Source organism: Equus przewalskii, chromosome 1 (assembly GCF_037783145.1).
Source record: "Equus przewalskii isolate Varuska chromosome 1, EquPr2, whole genome shotgun sequence".
Classification (NCBI taxonomy): domain Eukaryota; kingdom Metazoa; phylum Chordata; class Mammalia; order Perissodactyla; family Equidae; genus Equus; species Equus przewalskii.
Window position 1 is genome coordinate 144,516,686 of NC_091831.1, and position 20,717 is coordinate 144,537,402.

Consider the following 20,717-nt stretch of genomic DNA (forward strand, 5'->3'; position numbering starts at 1 on the left):
TCTGCTACTTGCTCTGTCTCTTAAAATTGTGGGGGTTTTTTGCCTTTTAGTGTGCCTTGTAATCTCTTCTTGATAGCCAGACGTGATATGTACCCGTAAAAGGAACTGCTGTAAATAGGATTTTTGTAATGTGGTTGTAGGTGTCGGGGGAGGGGAAGGATCCTGTGATTAGGTCTCAGTCTTTTAGTGAGCCTATGCCTCTGGACTGTGAACTTCACAAGTGTTTCTCAGTTTTTTCTCCCCCCTCAGGTGGGACAGGATAGCTAGAAAGGGCTGGAATTGGGTATTTCCCTTCCCCAGGTTAGTTAGGTTCTGATAATACCCCAGCAGGTGAGGCTCTGATCAACTCCTTGAGAAGAAGAGTGGTGCATTTCAAAATGGTTCCTTTTCTCTTCCCACTGCCGGAAGCACAAAGGGATTTTTGTTTGATATTTACTGTGAGAACCAGTTCCAGCTCCTGGAAGTAAAACTCACAAAAAGTTTTGGGGGGGGTGCCTCTACGACTGGGTCCCCTCAGAGTTTTTAACAGTCAGACTTGCCCTCACTGAGCCTCTGGCAATTGCAGTTTCAGATTTTCCTACACAGATTTCTGTGGCAGTTTTCACTCATGAATCACTGCTCCAGGAAGCCATGTATCCCTGTATGCACCTGTCTGTCTCTCTAGTCCTGGGGACCAGCAGTTTTCCCTGTGTCATCACCTCTCTTATGGATCCAAGAGAGTTATTTATTTTTCGGACTGTTCAAATTTTTACTTGTTAGGATAGAGTGGTACCTTCCAAGCTCCTCATGTGTTGAACCAGAAAACTATTCTAATAATATCCCAGAAAATGATAAATAAGTTCACTTTTACACTGTCTGAATGCATCGTGATTTTATCAATTCAACTTTATCTTCTCTCTGTCTTCGTCATTTCTGTCTGAAGGAGCCCATAATTTTTTAGCCACTTGGAACCATTGCCAAGTCTTCACCTACAACCTAACTATATCTCAATCATGATAAATATGGTAACTTCTTATCAGGGAAACCACCATTCCTTACTTCTTCCCCTGCCCCTCCACTTCTCAGTATCCCACCAATACAGATAAAATCTGTCACTTGTCCATACTAGAGGAATACTGAGGATGCATCTGATAAGAGAAAAGAACACAGATCTAGCCCAGCACACATACCCATGTCCCTTCTTATATACTCTATTCAGCATCCACATGATTACCCTCAGGACTTTATTTCTCTCCACTCCCAGGAGATTTCTGAGTAGAGGATAGTGTATAAGAGGAGAGAGCAGGGATTTTGGCGCTCACTCACCTCTGAAAGAGCTCTCTGCAGCACACATAGGTCTCATAGGTTCTATTGGTGAAAACTGTGTTTAGGAAGGAGACACAGTCAGTTTCAGCTCCCCTGGGGACGTAGAGGATTCCTGGATAAAGGAGACAGAGATACTAAGGGGAAGATTTTACACATGTTCCTTAAGGCTCCTAATTCTTTGGGCGTGAACTGAGAACATTGTAGATTAGTTGCCTTTTCTATGTATCTGTGAGATGGATGGTTAAATCAATATTCTGAGAGAGATCTTGTCAGGATCTAGGTGAGTGATTTCTGCCAAGAGACTAAGCTGAGGCACCTACCTGCCACACAGGCACTGATAAGGGATACACAGGCCCCTGTGAGGAGGGCGCTGATCACAACCTTGGACAAGTCACTCTTCCGGTTGGGTACAATTGATGCTGCAGACAACAACAACAAAATAACATGATCTCCTCCCCACCAGGCAATCAGTATATCCCATGAGCCCCCATTTAGAAGAATGCAGAGGAACAAAACACAGGCAGGTGAATAGCATCCTTACCACCAACCACGAGAGGCTGGCCAATGGTACCCTAAGAAGTGTCTATACACATTAGTCCTGAGAGGTCACTAACTCAGACATTCCCCAGGTCAAAGATTGTGTGTCTGACCCTGACTTCAGTGGTTCTGTAAACACTCCCAAGGTGTATCTGGATCAAGCAAAGCTCTGGGCTGTTCTGGACAGATGTTCATTAGTTGGGATCTGCACTCTTAAGCTGGGGCCAGAATTCGAGGGACTATTTTGAGCCAGAGGGATAAGGAAGGCAAAATTCACCTAAGCCTTAGCTACATGATGCATATCCCACTACTAGAGGGCAATCTCACAATCAGACAGTAGTCATGCATCAGAATTAGAATAATACAGACGTGTTTAACGGAACAGAAAAAGATAAACTGAAAGGAAATGGTTTCACCTTTAAATTGTTCAATCAGTTACCAAATAAATCAACTTAATGATTTTACCCCAGAATATGAGTGCCATAAAAAAGGGACACACCGAGCTGTATTTCTTCTTATTTTCCATTTCTGACTTGAAGCTTCTAAACTCTTGGAATCTGCTAGTCATTCTCCCTGCCCCTGGCCTCAAGGACAGTTCCACTTTCCTCATATTACTTCCGCGAGGCATCACCCACATTCAGCAATGTCTTCAGCTGTCTAAATGTATCTGTGTCTGCTTCAGATACTCACTCCGCCCACACCTAGTGACTTGTAGCTTTTAATGCAACAGTTCACCCACTCACTGTTACTCTCTCTCTGACCTATATGTCTGTTGTTGTTTTTTAATCTTTGGATTCTTTGTGCAACTCGTACTTCTGTGACAACAACTGGTGAGCAGCCTAATTTCATAAAGTACCTTCTCTACCGAATAGAAAACAAAATAGCTTTACTTATGTATGTACTATGCCCATTTAACAGCAAAATAAAATCATTATAATCTTCTTCATAGGGGAAATAAAAATAAAATTGGTATTTTGGGGCTGCAGTCAAAAGGAAAAAATGTAACAGAAGTTGAGATTATAAACCCAGCCTGGGCTCCTTGCACAGCCAGGTAGCGTGGTTGCCTTAACTCCCAAGCAACTGCCGCCTGAGAGGGTCCATTTCACATCAGCTTCTCAATCTGGGCTCAACTTGTACTGATGCACCAGGACTGCCCACTACAGAAGCTGGGATCTGTCTGGCTTATTGGGTATCTAAGAAAATGAATTAACTCACTCAAGCCTCCCAGTGTGATTCCTATGGAACTAAGATTGGCAAATCCACAGAGTGAAAATGTTGTAATGATTTCAGCTCTCACCTACGGAAAACAAGAATAAATAAGTAAATAAACTCAGTCTCACGTGTGCAGTCATGTAATCATGATAGAAGTTCCAGAGTACTTGGAACCCCCAATGTTGTCCACACTACCCTAAGGAATGTGGAAAGGATGCTCAGAAAATAATTGCTCCCTGAGTTATCACAGGGATAATGATATGGAAAGCACCATGGGCCTCTCTGCCCAACACTCTTCTTGTTGAAGCCTATGAATAAGAAGAAGACCTAGGAGTGAGGATGATTGAGAGGGAAAAGACAGAGGAAGAGTGAAAAGGAGATCAATTTATAGCAATTTAAACTTAGAAATGAATAAAGGGGTCTTAGACCTTCAAAAATTGTGTGCATGGGGCCAGCCCTGTCAGGTAGAGGTTAAGTTCATGTCCTCCACGTCAGCAGCCCAGGATTCGCCAGTTCAGATCCTGGGCACAGACCTATGCACCACTTGTCAAGCCATGCTGTGGCAGGTGTCCCACATATAAAATAGAGGAAGATGGGCACAGATGTTAGCTCAGGGCCAATCTTCCTCAGCTAAAAGAGGAGGATTTGTGGCAGATGTTAGCTCAGAGCTAATCTTCCTCAAAAATAAATAAAATAAATAAAATAGTGTGCATGGGGCCATTCCATGGCTGAGTGGTTAAGTTTGCGCACTCTGCTTCGGTGGCCTAGGTTTCACGGGTTTGGATCCTGGGTGCAGACCTAAACACCACTCATCAAGCCATGCTGTGGTGGCATCCACATAGAAGAACTAGAATGACTTACAACTAGAATATACAACTATGTACTACGGCTTTGGGAAGAAAAATTTTTTAAAAAGAGGAAGATTGGCAACAGATGTTAGCTCAGGGCCAATCTTCCTCACCAAAAAGCACACCTTAGAAAAAAAAAAGCAGTGTGCATCCTGGACTATCCCAACTGTAAAGACCCAACAAGTACTTTATAGAGAGAAGTAGAGTATGAGGAAGGACTGGCACACAGACCTCAGGGCAGAGTGGGCACTGGAGCTAAGCTTGTTCGTAGTTAGGCCTAGGACACTGGGAAGGGATCTGTGGGTGTGAACCAACTTCTGTGTAACACTTTCTGTCTGCCTACAGACTATTTATGCTCTTCTGAATCGTCACTTACAGAAATCCACTGTTTCTCGCCCCCAATCCATTCTTCTACTCCAGAGAGACGTTTGTTCTTGTATTGAGACAGTTGCTGATAGGCCACAAACTCATTTGTGAAGAACTTGATCCCCACCATCTCAGCCACTATTGGGCAATCTGCCCACTCTACACCCATCATGAAAACCATGGGCCTTAGGATATAGGAGCAGATGACCTGGGTGAAAGAAAGAGATATCTCAGGAAAAGGAAGAACAAATAACACAGGTCAGGAGCCAAGGACTTTCTCTGGAGCCTTGCCTCAGTCTCCTCCACCCTTCTATCCATGATCTCTCTTAGCTCACTATGGGTCAGGAGGACAGCACAGTTCAAGGACTACTTAACCACACCCTAGAGGACAGCCCAACAAATGTAATCCTTTACCTGGAAAGTGAGTCCCTGTATGTCTACCAGTTCCCCTAGCCAGGAGAGAGCAGCATTGATGAAGGCCAACACAGCCAAAAAGGCAATCAGATTGGCTGCTACATTAGCAGCAAGGCCTATGGCATCTGTGGCTCCACTGCTGGCAGCTTCCAAGATATTCTTCTCTTTCCTGTGGTTATTGGGCATAGGGGAAGAATACGGTGTCTAGAGTAGTCTCAGACCCTCAGAGAAGAGAAATCCCACTATGCAAGAGTACAGAGGAAGAGTACAAGACCAGCTCAAGAGGTGATGGGGGTTCTTTAGTGACCCTTCTGGTGGAATTATACTGAAGCAGTATCAGATTTAACTGCCATGGAATAACACTGACACCAAGGACAGAGGATACGGGTATGCAGAAGACAGAGGCAGGTGGGAGGGTTAAACAAGATGAGAAAATCCACATGATTAGCTAGAGGCTGAGGTAGACAAGAGGGGATATGGAATCGTATTATTCCTTCTCCAGGAGACTTGAAGCCTCTGCCACCACAGCACCACCACTCTTGACTCTGCACCTGACATCACCATCTCCCAATTATATGCCTCATTGGACTCACCCACGGGGTAATTTTACCCCCTCCTCATTCTTGAACTTGGACTCCTCCACTTCTGGATACACAAGCTTTGACAAGGCAAGAGCAGAAGGGGCAGCCATCACAGAGGCAGAAATCAAGGATGACGCGTCAATCTGTAAGGCCAGACCTAGAAATCAGCATCTGTAGAACCCAGACTTGGGCTCACCCAAGTGTGATCAAACAAACTATGCCTACCCCGAAGGATATGAAGCTTCCCAACACAGTGCCCGAAATGGTGGCAAACCCTCCAGTCATCACAGCATGGATTTCGGAGAGCGTCATATCTGCAAGGTATGGTCGAATGAGCAGAGGTGCCTCTGTCTATAAACAAGGAGAAACGAGTCAGATTCAAGAGGGTGCGACTCCCCACCCCAGAGTGCCCACCCTGGCCCCTGGGACACTCCCCTCCAGTATGAGTGCCCTTCGAGCACTGAGCTTTGTTCTCAGGCCCTCCCAGCATCTGCCTCACTCCTTCTGGCACCTAATCATATCCTGGCTGGTATTGTTCTCATCTGTTTTCATATGTGTTTGTCTCATTTATTTACATTTTAAAATGCTATAGAAGAGAAATGGTATGCTTCTTTTGTATGTTCTCAATGTCTAAAACCACATACTTAATGAATGACCTTATGGAGTACAGTGCACTTACTGAGTACATATTAGTTACTTAAAAAGTATTCATTAAAAAATTGCAAATAGATAACTGAAGCCCAAAGTTGATGAAAGAATCAAAAGAAATAATGTTTGTGGAAATGTTATGAAATTAAGAAGACACAACCATGTAAACTGTATCTAGCATCGACCTAAGATAATATTATCTATCATGTAATGAGTGACAACTATGTGCCTACTGCTGTACCAGATGCTAGGGTCTTTAATATGAATAAGGCAAAATTCCTACTCTTAGGAGCTTGTAGTCAGGCTGAAGAAACTAAGCTGATTATGGATAATTTCAGCAAAATGTAAAGTGCTGTGATTGAAGTATGCAGAAGTACTCTGAGAACGTTTCAGAAACAGTTAATCAGCCTAGGGCTTTGCAAGAGAAAGACCTCAATACTAATTCCTTGTTAATTTGACAAGCCATTGTCCCTAACATGGAGCTGCTCAGGTAGTAGCATATATGGATTACTTACTCCATATAGACATATGGATCAAACAAGTATTATGGGGAAGAGCCTTGGTGTTAGCCTTGAGCAAGGTAAGCTATTACATTCTTAGAAACCCTGGAAAACAAGGGTCACAGGGAGAAACCAGAATATAGAGCAAACATCCTGCATAGTCCCTGAACAGGGAGAAGATTTAGACCAGGACGTTTCCCTGAATTCCTATGTAAGAAGTTGGATGGGTGATTAAGGATGTCCAAATTAAGTCTGCCAAGGTAAGTATTATTAGGCATGAAGAGTGAAAGCAAAGAGCTGAGTTCCCTTTGAGCTTCCAAATTTTCTTTCATCAGTGATTGGCTGCCCATACAATCTTCATTTATTTGACTTTTCAGAAGGAAAGCGTACTTTTCTCAACCTGTTTTCTGCCACACTCTCTGTTCCCCAGAGAAAAGAAGATCAGAAGGCCTCGGAGTACTTACCATACCCACAAAGATGTTTCCTGCCACAGCCAGGGTCTCTGTGGGGGTGGTGCCCATGGTGACTTGCAAAAACCAGGCGACCTAAAGGGATACAAACATCTACACCATTAACATTAGCAGGAATCTTGGAGAGTATCCAGTAAAAACGCTCCTTCTCTATTTTAGTGGTAAGGAAACTGAGGCCTAGAGAAGTAGAGTGGCATGCCTGAGGCCACAAAGCAAGTTACAAATAGAGCCTGGACCAGAACTCAGGGTTCTAGGCTTCCAGAACAAGTAGACTAAAACTTGGTATGAAATGGTAGTCTGGCTCATTTTCTCTCCCAGCTCTGCCCCTCACCCCACTAGAGCCTGGTCCTGGCCATCTAATATCAGGCATGCTTGAAAGAACTGCCTTTTCACACTGGTTCTAATGCTCTAGATCCTACATGTGAGCATTTTTCCAAAATAAATGTAATCTTCATGCTTCTTGACAGATCACAAGATGAAGGCCCACCTCCTGACTGGTATAGGAGAATGACTCACCTTCTGAACTATCCACTGCACAAAGCCCAGGTAGTAGAGAATGGACATCATGCATCCAAAGAAAAGGATGATCGGTAAGGACTGTAATGAGAATGATGCGGCCACTGGTGAGATAGTACATTGACTGTGCTCGTGTATGCCATAAGTGGACTATGTTTCAGGCCTTGAAGGTAAATTCTCAGCATCCCAAGAGTAGCTGATACAGTGTAGATACTCAGTGGATGTTTAAACACAAGCTTTGTTATTAGTGCCATCAGTCGATTCTGACTCCTAGCAACCCTGTGTACAACGGAGTGGACCCCTGTCCAATCATTTTGCACCATGCTCTCACCTTCCAGTGCTATATCAGACAATGCTCCATTGCCAGTCATAGGGTTTTCATGGCCAATTTTTTTTCATGAGTGGCCAAGTCCTTCTTCCTAGTCTGTCTTAGTCTAGAAGCTCTGCTGAAACCTGTCCACCATGGGTCACCCTGCTGGTATTTGAAACACCAATGGCATAGCTTTCAGCATCACAGCAACAGACAGATGGTGTGGTTCCCACACCAGTAAATGAACCTGGTCCACGGCAGTGAGAGCACGGAATCTTAACCACAAGACCACCAAAACAAAAGCTAGTTTAGAAATAAATTTTAAATGTACTGCAAATCTATTATCCCATCAGTACTAATCCACAAGGTGATGTTTTCTGAGCCTTCCTCCCCAACCCCTATTTCATTCCAATTTCAGTATAGTAATGACCAAAGGGCAGGAGATTGATGCTGTTTCCTCTATTGATGGGATCAAGTCCTCTTCTCACGGTCAAATTGGTATATAGACTGGTTGATCTCTAGGACATACATTTTCATCCTGTGCTTTACACCTCCCTCCACACTGACCCTCGTTCTGGCCCATAAAACAGATATAACCTGAAAAGCAAAGACATTCTTGATCAGCGTATCCCCAAAGACAAAACTGGAGCCAGCCACAGTGTAGTTCAGGAAAATCTGAAAGAAAAAAAGATAGGGTGAACAAGAGCAAAACCAGGAAGGACACAAGGGAAGGTGGGATCAGCCTCATGCGTGATTAGTACCTACTGCTGCTACGTTGGCCTCCCTTTGACAGCATGGGGGCAAGCTGTGTCTTCATGAGCTGCTCACTGAATGACAGAGGACTCAGCAGTTCAGTTCTCTTTATTCATATGTTTAGTTGTATCCCAGTGGACTCTCTCCTTTCCCACCAGATCTCCTACCACCATCATTAACAAGACACAGCCCATTCTCCTCCTGCTTCCCCCAAATCTCTTTTCTGTAGGGTTCTAAAAGAGCAAAGCCGTCACATTCAGTTTCTCATACCTGAATCTGGTCTCCCAGCCATTGAAATGCATTAAATCCAGGATCAGTTCTGATGACCAAGATCCCAAAGACAAACTGAAGACCCAGGCCCCAAAGCACTGTCCTCCAGGACACCTGGGATGGATAAGAACATAATTCCAATATGAGTTCTAAACCATATTTGTCCCTACCTGACTAGAATTTTAAACATTGGTACACGTGCTCTGGGTGGAACCAACCTAAGATGTTAACAGTAAATCTGAGGTAAGATGGAGTAGGGAACACAGGGAAACAGGGCTGTAATATGCAAAGAGCCACATATGTCCATGTGGTCCATATGTGTCTACTGGTTAGATAACACACGCACACATCCATATATATAAAAGTGTCATAAACCAATACTTTAATATTACTATGTGCAATGCAAGCCGATTCTCTATTGTATTCTGTTTTCTTTCTTTCCTTCTTTATTTTTTTCTTTTGTTCTTTCTTTAACACTGAACTAGATCCACAGAATTGATATCAAGGCACACTAATGGATGACAACTTAAAGTTTGAAAATAAGTGGTCTAGGTCCTCTAAGAACTTTAAAACTTCTCTTAGGAGCAAAATTGTCAAAGGGGCAAATTCCAGAGATGGTTAAGAACTTAGTTCTGTGCCTTTGTAATCAATACTTGACACATGCACTTTGTAATTAGTAACACGTGGCCCTTGGCTATGGGTTACTGTGCCCACCCTCGTATCCAAAACTCACTGCACTGTGGTGTTTGGAGCAGGCAAAGAGGATGAGGACAAACATGCAGATTCCTGCGAAGGAGATCAGCTGCTCTGGCCTTTGGGCTGTGTCTAGAGCCAGCCACAGGATAAGGCCGACCAAGGAGACTCCTGCAAACACCCTGAAGAAGGAACGCCAAGACCATGTCACTGACTCAGTGAATGAATAAAAAGTAATTAACTTTACCTCTAAAAATTAGTTCACCCAAGGATAAGTGAAATAATAAATTAGACACAGAGACGTATCTTGAGAATCATCCATCTGGTCGTTTCCTAGCTACCACCTCTCTCCCCCAACTCTTTGACTCACAGAATCAAGTTGAAAGAGTCCAATCTGAGGACACAAATCACATGACATCTTTTTTCTCAAGTTTTCATATCAGTAAGATGTGATATAAAGACTCATTCTTTAAGATTGTTCTAATGAATAACCAAAATATTAAAAAAAGAAAGAGGAAAACTATGCACAGTCTCCCATGGATCTCCACCCAATTTCCAACCACTTCAAGGGCAAGAGTAAAGGCTAAGCCACAAATCTACTACTTATGGTCTTGTGGTCCCTTGATGTACCAAACAAGCTTGATCAATACACAGACTGGTTTCCTCACGTCTGAGTATTGGAGTCATTTCGGTTCAAGGGAAAAGAATTAGAAGAGAGATCGCACATGAAAAGAAAACAAAAAGAGCACGTTGTCTATTGAAAGGCCTCAGGAACCACCACAACAACGACAACAAAAGGCATTACAGTTCAGAGTTGAACTTCAGAGCTGTCCTCATTGTCAACTCATCTCACTTAAAGTGAATAAAATCTGGCTTCCAGAACCCATCCTGCTAATGAATAAAGTCCTTTTACCCCCACCTCCTCAGTATCAAATAAATCAATGATCCAAAATTTAAGTTGTAGTCCCATGTGTTTCTCCAAATTATCACTGTTGCAAACATTCTTAACACCTATTTTCTGGTGTTTCTGGAGAATAGGCAGAAAAAAGGAACTATATGGAGAGTCTGAAAGTTAGCCTCTCACCCCAGGCCCATGATCAAAGGACACGTGCATGCCGTAGTTAATTAGATGAGCTGTGGCTGCTGCAGAATCCAGTTCAGTATACACTGAATGGTAAGTGTGAAATGTAAAAGACAGCAGTGGGTGCAGGAAGTCTGGAAGGCTAGAGGGGAAAAAGGCATAAAAATTATCAGGGAACTAAGGGAGACATATATGACCACCAAATCAATTTGCTAGGTTAACGCAGCTGCAAGCCTCTTTGTTCTGATTACTTCACTGAAGAAGAGTATGGTTTTTTCTTATTTCTGACATGAGCCTGACAATAAAGAGATTGCAAGTCTTCTCTGAAACTTAACTCCTCTTGCCCCCTGGCAATGTTGAGACACGAGGCTACTAGAAACTGAAGTCTGGTGCTCAGAGGCCTGTTGCTATTTGCTCTCTGAGTCTTGGTTTTGTAAAGTATAGGTGAGGGTCTGAGAGACAGCTCAGGAACTGTCAAAAGAGAAAAAGCAAAGTGCATTGGGATTTGGGACAAGTTGTGGGACCAGGGATACTGAGATTCTTATCTTACTCACCATTTCATCCAAAGCTTCAGGCAGGAGCTTTTAAAGGGCTTCAGACATGCTGTTAATTTTTCACCAAAGTACTTTTTCAGAATGTGGCAAACCAGGACGAAGAGCACCAAACAGGTGAGGACGAACAAGGCCAGTGCCCTCTGGAAATCCAAGATGCAAGCTGCCAGGAAGTAGGCAGCATAAGCTAAAAAGAGAAGTTACAGAGTAAGGAGCAGCAAGGCAGAGCTCCCCAGAGGCAAATGAAGCTCTAGTCATGAATGTCTGGGACTTAAAGCAAGAAAACCCCCCAGCAACCTTGCCTCCCAGCCCTGTCAGACGGAGCTGCAGTTCTCAAGGCCAGGGTAGATGGCTAACTGTTCTCTGCTTGAGGATTCCCAAGGAGAGTCCAACTTAGTCTGAATCCTGCGTATCATCCCTTGTCTCTAATGAAATCTCACTCCCTTCTATTTTATCTGATATCCTCTTTCTGTTCCTTGGAATAGATTGGATGAGCATCCACCACTAGACTCTTCAAAAGTCATCTTTTTTCAAACTTTTATTACCCCCGTCATTTTAACTTTTCCTCTTGAGCAAAACAGTATAAACAAGGCTACTACTAGGAAGTACAACCATATGGTCCTCACTCCTTGGTTCCCTGACTCACCCCAAAATATAATTTTTGTTCTCACCATCCCAGCTGCCTCTAAAATTGACATCAAAGTCCCATATATCACTGATAGTATATTTTAACTATAGGTTTCCTGTCTTTTAAAAATATTTTATATCATTGATCTTACTAGTAAACCAGCAAATAGGTAATGTATTCTACAGACTTCTCTTGTACAGGCGACAAAGAACCATGCCCTGCATCAAATCAAGATACCAAAAAAGAGACAAACTGAAATTTTCTGAAATATTTAAGTCTATCAAATAGTACAGTTGTGAAAAATAGTTTATTCTCAGATTTTTATTATTCCTGGAAGTGCAACTCAATAATTATGATTCACCTTTAGGTAGTTAAGATCTGTATATCAAGTAGCCCTTTAGATCAGTTTGTGAATAAAGTTGCCTTCCATCTAGTAATCGTCTTGAGACAAGGTCACATTCCTAAAACAGCTGTGTCTCTCACTTCTGTGAATTCTCAACGCCTCACCCAAACACAACAGGCTCAGCAGGATCTTCTTGAACAAGCCGGCATGTGTTTTGCAGAAACTTCTTGCCCTGGTGTAAGGTTGTAGGATCCTCCTGATAAGAACCCAAAAATTAAGATACAAAAATTACTCCATCCAATTTGTATCAATTCCAAGAACTTAGATTACCTAGCCTGAGGAAAAATTTTCTCTTAATCAATGAGGAAATTATTTAGCCAGGGAGATATCCAGTAGTGTTCCAGCAATGCCAGAAGGGCCGGATCAAACCTTGCCAATGGGCAGCAGGTGAGAACAACCCTACCCTAGCTGGACTAGCAATATCCTCGGTAATCTCCTCCCACAGAAGTAGACACTGGTTACATCAGGGAGAGACTTTTGGGACCTACTCCTTCCCTGTTCCCCAGGGACAAAGGATTGCTCAGCTTCCAGATTCAGAAAAGGACCTATTCTTCTGGGAGGCAGCTTTGACCAATTTTCTCTAAAAACATCACAAACTCATAATCCTGAACAGTCAATCAGATGTGCATTGACAGACTAGAAGGAAAGCACCACTACCCTCAAGAATCCTTGGGTGGCCAGGGCCTGAGAGAAGATTCCCAGCAAGGAGGGCTATTCAAGTTTGACTTTAAAAACATTTATGCAGTGCTTTCTATGTCCTGGGCTCTTTCTACAAACTTTATGAATAGTAACTCATTGACTTCTCCTAAGAACTTTTGAAGTGGTTGCTATTATCATTCCCATTTTACAGATGTGGAAACTGGAAAACAGAGAAGTTGTATAACTTTTCCAAGGTCGTGGAAGCTGTAAGGAGCATAGACAGAATGTAAACTCAGGCAGTCTGGCTTCAGAATCTGAGCTCTTAACCATCATCCTATGCTTCATGCTTCACCTAGACCCCAGGTCCACCTGTCTCTGCCAATCCTAAGTATCCTCAGCACACTGCAGTCATGTGAGCAAAACGCTCTAATTTCCAAACTCTTGGAATCTCCAAAGAAGGTGAGCCCAGCAAGAAGCTCCCAGTTGGCCATAACACTGAGGCAGGATAGCTTAGCCAGGGCTAGGACTAGTTGCTAACTCCAAATGCCCTGAGGTCTTGGCTTAATTTCCATGGGTCTTTCTCCACTGCTGCCTCTCCCATCTAACATACTCCCTCTTCCTTATATATAGCCTTCTTTTCCACTCCTCCCTCCTTCTCCTCCTTATTTCACTTTCTGTAGGAGGCCCAACCCTGTGTTAGCTGAGGAGAGTGTGTATTATCAGATATAGGTAATCGGACAAAGGAAGAAACAATTTTTATCAACACCTAACTGAATCAATTCAAGAGGATACCTTAGGGTCACAAGATGCTGCTACCTTTCCATGCTTAATAGAGAAAATAATGAGTAAAAAAGGTTGCTTAGAGGTGTCAGTGTACCTGGAGGATGTCATCATTTTTGGAATATCGTTTGCAAAGCATATAAAGGAACTAATTTAATTTTAATCCTAGACTTCCTGGGTGTGCCAGATATCTTTGGGTCTACTGTCTGCCTTGCTCTGTGCCCTGGGAGTCTAACCCTGTGGACTACATCAATGAGCTCCCATGCCCTCTGGCTTATCTAGTTGGGTTCTACCAGGGGGTCCCAGAAGGAGAGCAGAGTGTTTGAAAAGACTGAGGTCAGTGTATTAAGGAGGTCTTCATTATCTGACTTTCCTTCTGGGGTCTGTTACATCTTGTCCCTTTGGGCCTAGGAATAGTAATGGTTCACTGCTTCTAGCCTCAGGTTTTTGCACTATCCTTTCTTGTGGTTCCACGACATCTTGCATACATCTTTGTGATGGTCTCTTTGTAAATAAACCCTTCTCTAATTATCCTAATTTAAGTATACCATCTGTTTCCTGTTGAGACATAAACCGATACACTAGGTGAAGCTGATTTAAAATTATACCCAGTCAAATGCTAGTTGAGCAAGGCCACTGCAAAATTAGAGGGGGCACGTACTACTTCAAGAATAAATATAAACCACATGCCTAGAAAAGACTTCTGCCATCACCTTGTAACCACATTCGACCATTTTCTGGAAACTAAAGTTCAGTGGGTACTACCAGAAATCAATTAAGAACACTCATTCCTACAAAACGCATTAACAACATGATCCTAGAATATCAAGTTGAAACTGGACCTCTGTTTTAAAAAATTAAAGTTAAAAAAAAGAAAGCCATAAGGAGCATTCCAAAGAAAAAGAGAAAACAAGCTCTCACATTCTTTTAAGCCAATTGAGAAGCAGTGCATAGGGCAGGTGAGCACGTGTTTGTGGTCTGGTATCCTACTTGGCCCAGGATCTTGCTAATACTACCAATCTCTTTACTTTACATAATGGTACAGTTTGAAGATTAGTAACTGTGTTTCATCTGGAGCTGAATTTAGAAGAAATCTATCTGATAGATGGTGACACTTGATACCTTAGCCATAACTTGCTGCGAAGTATGTGCCCACTGATAATTTCTCTAGGTGTATGTATGGGAGGCTTTCCAGACATGGACTAACAATAACCCTCTCACTTACATGCTTACTGCCCACAGCCTCACATGACAGGGCGAGAAAGAGTAGAGTAAAGGTGGTAGGTAGTGCTAGCTGAACATAATGTTAATGGGCACTACAGGTGCCTCACAGCAAGGGTGTTTGTGCATTTTTCTCAGTGACCCTATCCACAAAATGTGTAAACTCTGCCAACTAAGGGATACAGAGCTATGGAAACTTCCAGGGTCTGGGGTACCATCATTTAGTGGTTAGAGTGGAAAGCTTAGGACAGCCTTCAGAAAATCCATCTCCAATAACTGTTGATGTTGTGGCCCTGGGTGAATCTTTGCTGCTCTAGCTTGAAGTAAGAACTAAAAGAAAGGTAATGAGTCAACCAGAACCAAATGATTGTCTGAGTAAAGGGCAAGGGCCTCCAGACAGAAGTGACTAGAATCTTTTCAAGGGGTCAAAGGTTTTACTTTGATGATGGCATAAAAAGAACTGGTCAGTGGGTACTGTACTGGGTACCACTTTGCCAGATTCAAAGTTATGTACACAACTGGTTTCAAACTGTATGGGTAAGGAGAGCTGGATGGTGTTGTATAGGGACTCAAGAAACATTACCAAAAGTATCCAAGGGAGAATGGTGATGAAATCTGAGAAGCAAAAGATTTTCAATAAGTCAAAGTGGAAAGCCAAATAGGAGTTGGAAAATCAGGGAAGGCAAAAGAAAGGTCTATCAGATGGAAGCTTGCAAATTTACTTCGGAGGCAGAGACTCTATGCACCTGGGGATGACCAGTTCTGAGAGCCATCAGCCCAGGTAGAGTGGGAAGGGAGCCTAAACCAGAACATAGCCAGGTGCTTAATTGCTGAGTGATGATGGGTGTATCTCCTTGGAGAACTCTTCCTCCACATAGTAACCAAATCTCTGCTTGAGGTACCCATTTCAGACAGCAGAAAATGTCAGATCTTCTTCACACTAACAGTGGAGACCCAATGTCCAAGGTCCACAAAGTCAAGAAGGACCTATGTGGTGGGATTTCCAACTGGCCTTTCAACCCATCCTCAACTTCTTCCTTCCAGAACTCTTATCTCTCCAAGTTAGAAGTAGCAGTGGTTCTGACAGACAGCAGAATCTTCCCAGATAAGATGCTCTCTCTCATTAGGGAGAGTCATGACTCTACCTCCAATGGCCTTTTGGGGCCAGCCCTTGAGTTCTATTGTTAGCAAAAGTTTCTGCCAGTTTCTAGTATATGGTTAATGCCCATCATGGACTTCCTGTGCTGATACAATTTGCCCCTATTACACATTCTTTTATGATTTCAATAGGAATTTGAGGACAAGGGAGTTCTAGGTCCTTTACTTCTGAGAGCAGGTTCAGGCCCAAATGAAGAGGGAGAAAGGGTTCCCAGCAAGGATAAGCTGCCTAAAATTCTTCACTTGGGACTTGCATTGACAAGCAACATAGTCAGGCCCAAGATGCCCTTTCAGACCTCTTCCTGGTAACTTGTACAACTCATATCCACTTACCTATCTTGCCATTCCCACCCATCCCTGCCAGGCTTACCACCATCCTCCCAGGAAGTAAGAACAGTTGCTCTGATGGGGCAGCCAGAAGAGACAGCAGACTTAGTAGGAGGAGTTGGAGAGCTAGGAGGAAAAGCAAAAAGAGGAATAATCTTTAAGAAGGAGGAGAAGTCAATGATATCCAATGATGTATAAAATCAGGTAGCATGGCAAATGAGAAGAAGATGCTAGGTTTGACTGTTAAGAGGTGACTGGTTCTCTGTGAGAGAGCCATTTACAGGAGAGCGACTGGGTGAAAGTGGAATTGCAGGGCATTGAGTGAGTGTGAGCATATAAGGACTACTTTCAAATAGTTTGCCTGCGAAGAAAAGAGAAACCAGACACTGTCTATTGAGCACATTTTACCAGGTACTGTAAGAGCTCATCAATCATCCTCCCCCAAAACTGCAAGCTTAATATTATTACAAGTTTATAAGCAAGGAAACTGAGCCTGCCAGCAGGTGGCAGAGTTAGGATTTTAAACCCAGATCTTTCCATTACTCCACGCGGCTTCTAATTAGAAATGTAAGACAAGAATTCCAGAGGGGCCCTTCCAGAATTCCAAAGTATGATTGCTAACAGAGCAGAGAAGAAGAAGTGGGGAACTATGCCTGTGAGTGTCGAAGAAGCTTTCACAAAAGAGAAGACAGATGAACTGATCTAAAAGGTAAAGGAGAAGTTTGCTAGGTGGATATGCTGCAGGGAGTTACATGAGAGGGTTGGGATATCTCTAGAAGAGGAAAACCATACTTGAGTGAGCCTAGTATTTTGAAAGAACAGTATGATTTGCTGTTGCTAGGAAGCAGGGAGCATGTGGATGGATGGTGGGAAGAAAGCTAATAAAGAAGGACAGAAGCCAGGTCATGTAAATTATATGCCATGCTTAGGAATTTGGATATCATGTTGTAGGAAGTGGAGAGCCACTGAAGAATTTAAGCAAGGTAATAATATGAGCAGATATGTGTTTTAGAAAGATCAGGCTGGTGGCAGTGGGTGGGAGATGAGCTGGGGGCCATTTAGGAAGCCACTGAGGGTACAGGGGAGGATTGATAAGAGGGGTGAATGGCATAGGTGTTTAGGAGAGAGGATCAACATCAATTGGAGGGAAACTGGGATGACAATGAGGTTCCTGCCATGGGTGACTCGGTCAGAGTGATAACATTCATCAAAATAGAGAATACGAGAGGAGGAACAGATGCGAGGAGGAAATGTGAATTTATTCATCTTTGTGTGCCAAGAGCCCAGCCCAGGGCCTGACATAGTAGGAAAGCATCCAACCCGTGCTGATGAAAGTTTGCATTCAACATTTAATTTGAAATATATATGTGACATGTAGGTGTAGATGTTTGGTAAATGGTTAGATATATTCGTCTGAAGATTAGAACAAAGGTGCAGGCTTCAGATGTGGTTTTACGAATGAAGACATTAAGTAGAAGTGAGAAGAGAAGACAAATGACAGACCCTAGGAAACAGCAGACAAGAAAGAACATCCAGAGAGGAGAATGAGGAGGGTGTATGTCATTAAAATCAATAAGTGAGTTCGAAGAAAGAAAGGGTCAGAAGGGTTATGCTATAGAGATGCCCAATGAAAATGTGTGAATGTGTGTACATTGGACTAATACGTCGGCTTTCACTGCTCACCTGGCTAAGACAATTTCAGCTGAGCAGTGGTGGTGGAAAGTAGATTGCACTGGGCTGAGAAGTGAATGGGGAGCTGAGAAAATGGAAACAGCAAGTAAAACCCACTTTTCCAAGAAACTTGGCTATGAAGGAAAAAGACATTTCAAGGTTGAGGTAAGGTTGATTTGTTTGTTTATTTTAAGAAGAAAGAAACTTGAGTACACATATAGATTGGGGAAAGGTCTAATGGAGAAGGTGTAATTGAATATTTAGGGGAAAGAGGGCCCTGTAGAAGGTGATGGAGAAGGATGGGATTATGAAGATGGGTAAACAGGTTGGTGTCAGACTCAGGGAGAACAGGCCTTCTGATAAGTAAGGAGAAAAGACAAGGATTCATGCAGGTGCGGGTACATAAAATTGGAGCATATGGGAAGATAATTTACTATTTAAACAAAAATAATAGCGGTGTAGTATTGGGTTTCTAACATATGGAGAAGTAAAATGCATAAACATAAGCAACAGTAGTATAAAGGCTAGATACGGAGAGGAGCTACAGAAGTATGCCATTGTAAGTATACTATTATATGTGAAAGGGTACAATATTACTTGAAGGTAGACTTGATAAATTGAAGATGTGTACTGTAAACCCTAAAGCAACCACAAATATATCAAAGCAAAGAGTTGTAGCTAATAAGCCAACAAAGATAAAATGGAATCATTTAAAAATATTCAATTAATCTGAAAGAAGGCATAAAGAGAGGAATGGGCATAAGAGGAGGAAAGGCATTTAAAAAGAACAATGGAAAGATCCCGTGTTCATGGGTCAGAAGAATTAATATTGCTAAAATGTCCATACTACCCAAAGCCATCTATAAATTCAATGCAGTCTCCGTCAAAATACCAATGGCATTCTTCACAGAAATAGAAAAAACAATCCTAACATTTGTATGGAACCACAAATCTCTACAACAAAAGAAGCAATTAATAAAATGGAAAGGCAACCTACAGAATGGGAGAAACTTTTTGCAAACCATATATCAGATAAGGGGCTAATATCTAAAATATATAAAGAACTCATACAACTCAATAACAAAAAAACAAATAATCCAATTAAAAAATGGGCAAAGGAACTGCATAGACATTTTTCCAAAGAAGACATCCAAATGGCCAACAGGTACATGAAAACATGCTCAACATCACTAATCATCAGGGAAATACAAATTAGAACCACAATGAGATACCACCTCACATCTGTTAGAATGGCCATCATCAAGAAGACAAGAAATAACAAGTGTTGGTGAGGATGTGGAGAAAAGAAAACACTTGTACACTGTTAGTGGGCATGTAAATTGGTTCAACCACTATGGAAAACATTATGGAGGTCCTCAAAAATTAAAAATAGATCTACCATACAATGCAGCAATTCCACTTCTGGTTATATACATAAGGCAATGAAAACCAGATATCGAAGAGATGTATGCACTCCCATGTTTATTGCAACATTATTCACAATAGCCAAGAAATGGAAACAATCTAAGTGCCCACCGGTGGATGAATGGATAAAGAAGATGTGGTATATATGTATATATATGTATATAAAGATGTGGTGTATATATATGGAATATTGTATATTACTTGCAACGAATAGTAAACAAGCCCTAGAGATCTGATAGACAGTACTGAATACAGACAACGATATTGTATTATAATCATCAAACTTGCTAAGAACTAGAACTTAATGATTCCAACCACTAAAAAGAAAGGATCATTATGTAATGTGATAGAGGTGCTAATCATCACTACAATGGCAATCACATTACAATATATAAATGTATCAAATTAATATGTTGTACAACTCATATTTGCACAATGTTATATGTCAAATATATTCCAATTTAAAAAATTGTGTTTACGTGCAATCCAGAAATTAGAGGAAGGATCTAGGTAAACATTTGAGCTAAATCCTCATTGATTGTGAATTGGGCCTTTACTTTTTCTTTTGTCTGGTTTTGCTTTGTGGAGCCAAGAGTGACAGATGAAATAATAAATGTTCCTCAAATCCTAAATTTTATTGTTAAGAAAATTTCCATAAAATCAGAGGAATGAGGTGATTGTAATTGATGGAAGGAATGTATTCACTCAAAAGACAACCTATTCTTATTGGATAACTGGAAAAAATAAATAAACAGTGGGAGAAATAAATTAGTTATGTTGAGAAAAAAGAAAAGAACAGTTGAGACAAATAGAAACAAGTAAATAGCAAGATGGTAGATTTAAATAATTAAATGTAAATGACCTAAACACTCCAATTAAAAGGCAGCTTGGCTAAGAAACCAAGAGGGAGACTGCTCTTTTTCTGAGAGCAAGGGGGAAAAAAAGAAGACAAGACAAAGCAAATTATAAGGCAATGTTGTAAGTGATATTGCCATGATGAATGAGGGAGTTAGTAACAAAGAATAATCTTCTTAGAAAGGAATGATATTCGATTATATACCAGTTAGCAGTGGAAATAGAGATGGGTAGAGTAAGTGGGGTTGAGAATTTTGAAAGAATGGAAGTTTTAAAACAACTGCTAAAGAGAAATAAGCAGGTGAGTCCACACATGATGGACTGAAGTGCCAACCAGTGAAGAAGGCTCAGGCAGTCTAGTCTGGGGCCAAAATTCCACTTAATTGTAAGTTGTGATGACTTAACTGGGCTCACATGAAGACTAGGTGCATCTGATCAGAATTTAAAGCTGAAGTTCAACTAGGTTTAAAGCAACATTGATCTGGTATATGATCATTATCTCCTTTCCTGGTAATTAGCTTGAATGAAAAACCATCCATGTAAACAAAAATTTTA

The 20,717-nt window shown here is 41.8% G+C and overlaps 1 protein-coding gene and 1 long non-coding RNA gene across 6 annotated transcripts in view; one reads left to right on the forward strand and one right to left on the reverse strand.

Moving 5' to 3' along the window:
* SLC28A2 (solute carrier family 28 member 2) overlaps window positions 1-20,717 on the reverse strand; it is an 86,039-nt gene that overhangs the window by 10,860 nt on the left and 54,462 nt on the right. For all 5 annotated transcript variants that reach the window (XM_070581281.1, XM_070581271.1, XM_008524842.2 and 2 more), the window contains 14 exons: window positions 12,191-12,282; window positions 11,059-11,242; window positions 9,464-9,605; window positions 8,731-8,844; window positions 8,305-8,382; window positions 7,398-7,478; window positions 6,876-6,956; window positions 5,489-5,614; window positions 5,276-5,406; window positions 4,683-4,851; window positions 4,279-4,476; window positions 3,058-3,139; window positions 1,626-1,724; window positions 1,306-1,417 (listed from right to left, as the gene is read on the reverse strand). In XM_070581281.1, the coding sequence (XP_070437382.1) occupies window positions 1,306-1,417; window positions 1,626-1,724; window positions 3,058-3,139; window positions 4,279-4,476; window positions 4,683-4,851; window positions 5,276-5,406; window positions 5,489-5,614; window positions 6,876-6,956; window positions 7,398-7,478; window positions 8,305-8,382; window positions 8,731-8,844; window positions 9,464-9,605; window positions 11,059-11,242; window positions 12,191-12,282 (1,689 nt within the window). The remainder of the gene's footprint in view (window positions 1-1,305; window positions 1,418-1,625; window positions 1,725-3,057; window positions 3,140-4,278; window positions 4,477-4,682; window positions 4,852-5,275; window positions 5,407-5,488; window positions 5,615-6,875; window positions 6,957-7,397; window positions 7,479-8,304; window positions 8,383-8,730; window positions 8,845-9,463; window positions 9,606-11,058; window positions 11,243-12,190; window positions 12,283-20,717) is intronic.
* LOC139076799 (uncharacterized) lies at window positions 4,463-10,380 on the forward strand. Its single transcript, XR_011528776.1, has 2 exons — window positions 4,463-5,584; window positions 7,349-10,380. It is a non-coding gene; the product is annotated as an uncharacterized lncRNA (long non-coding RNA).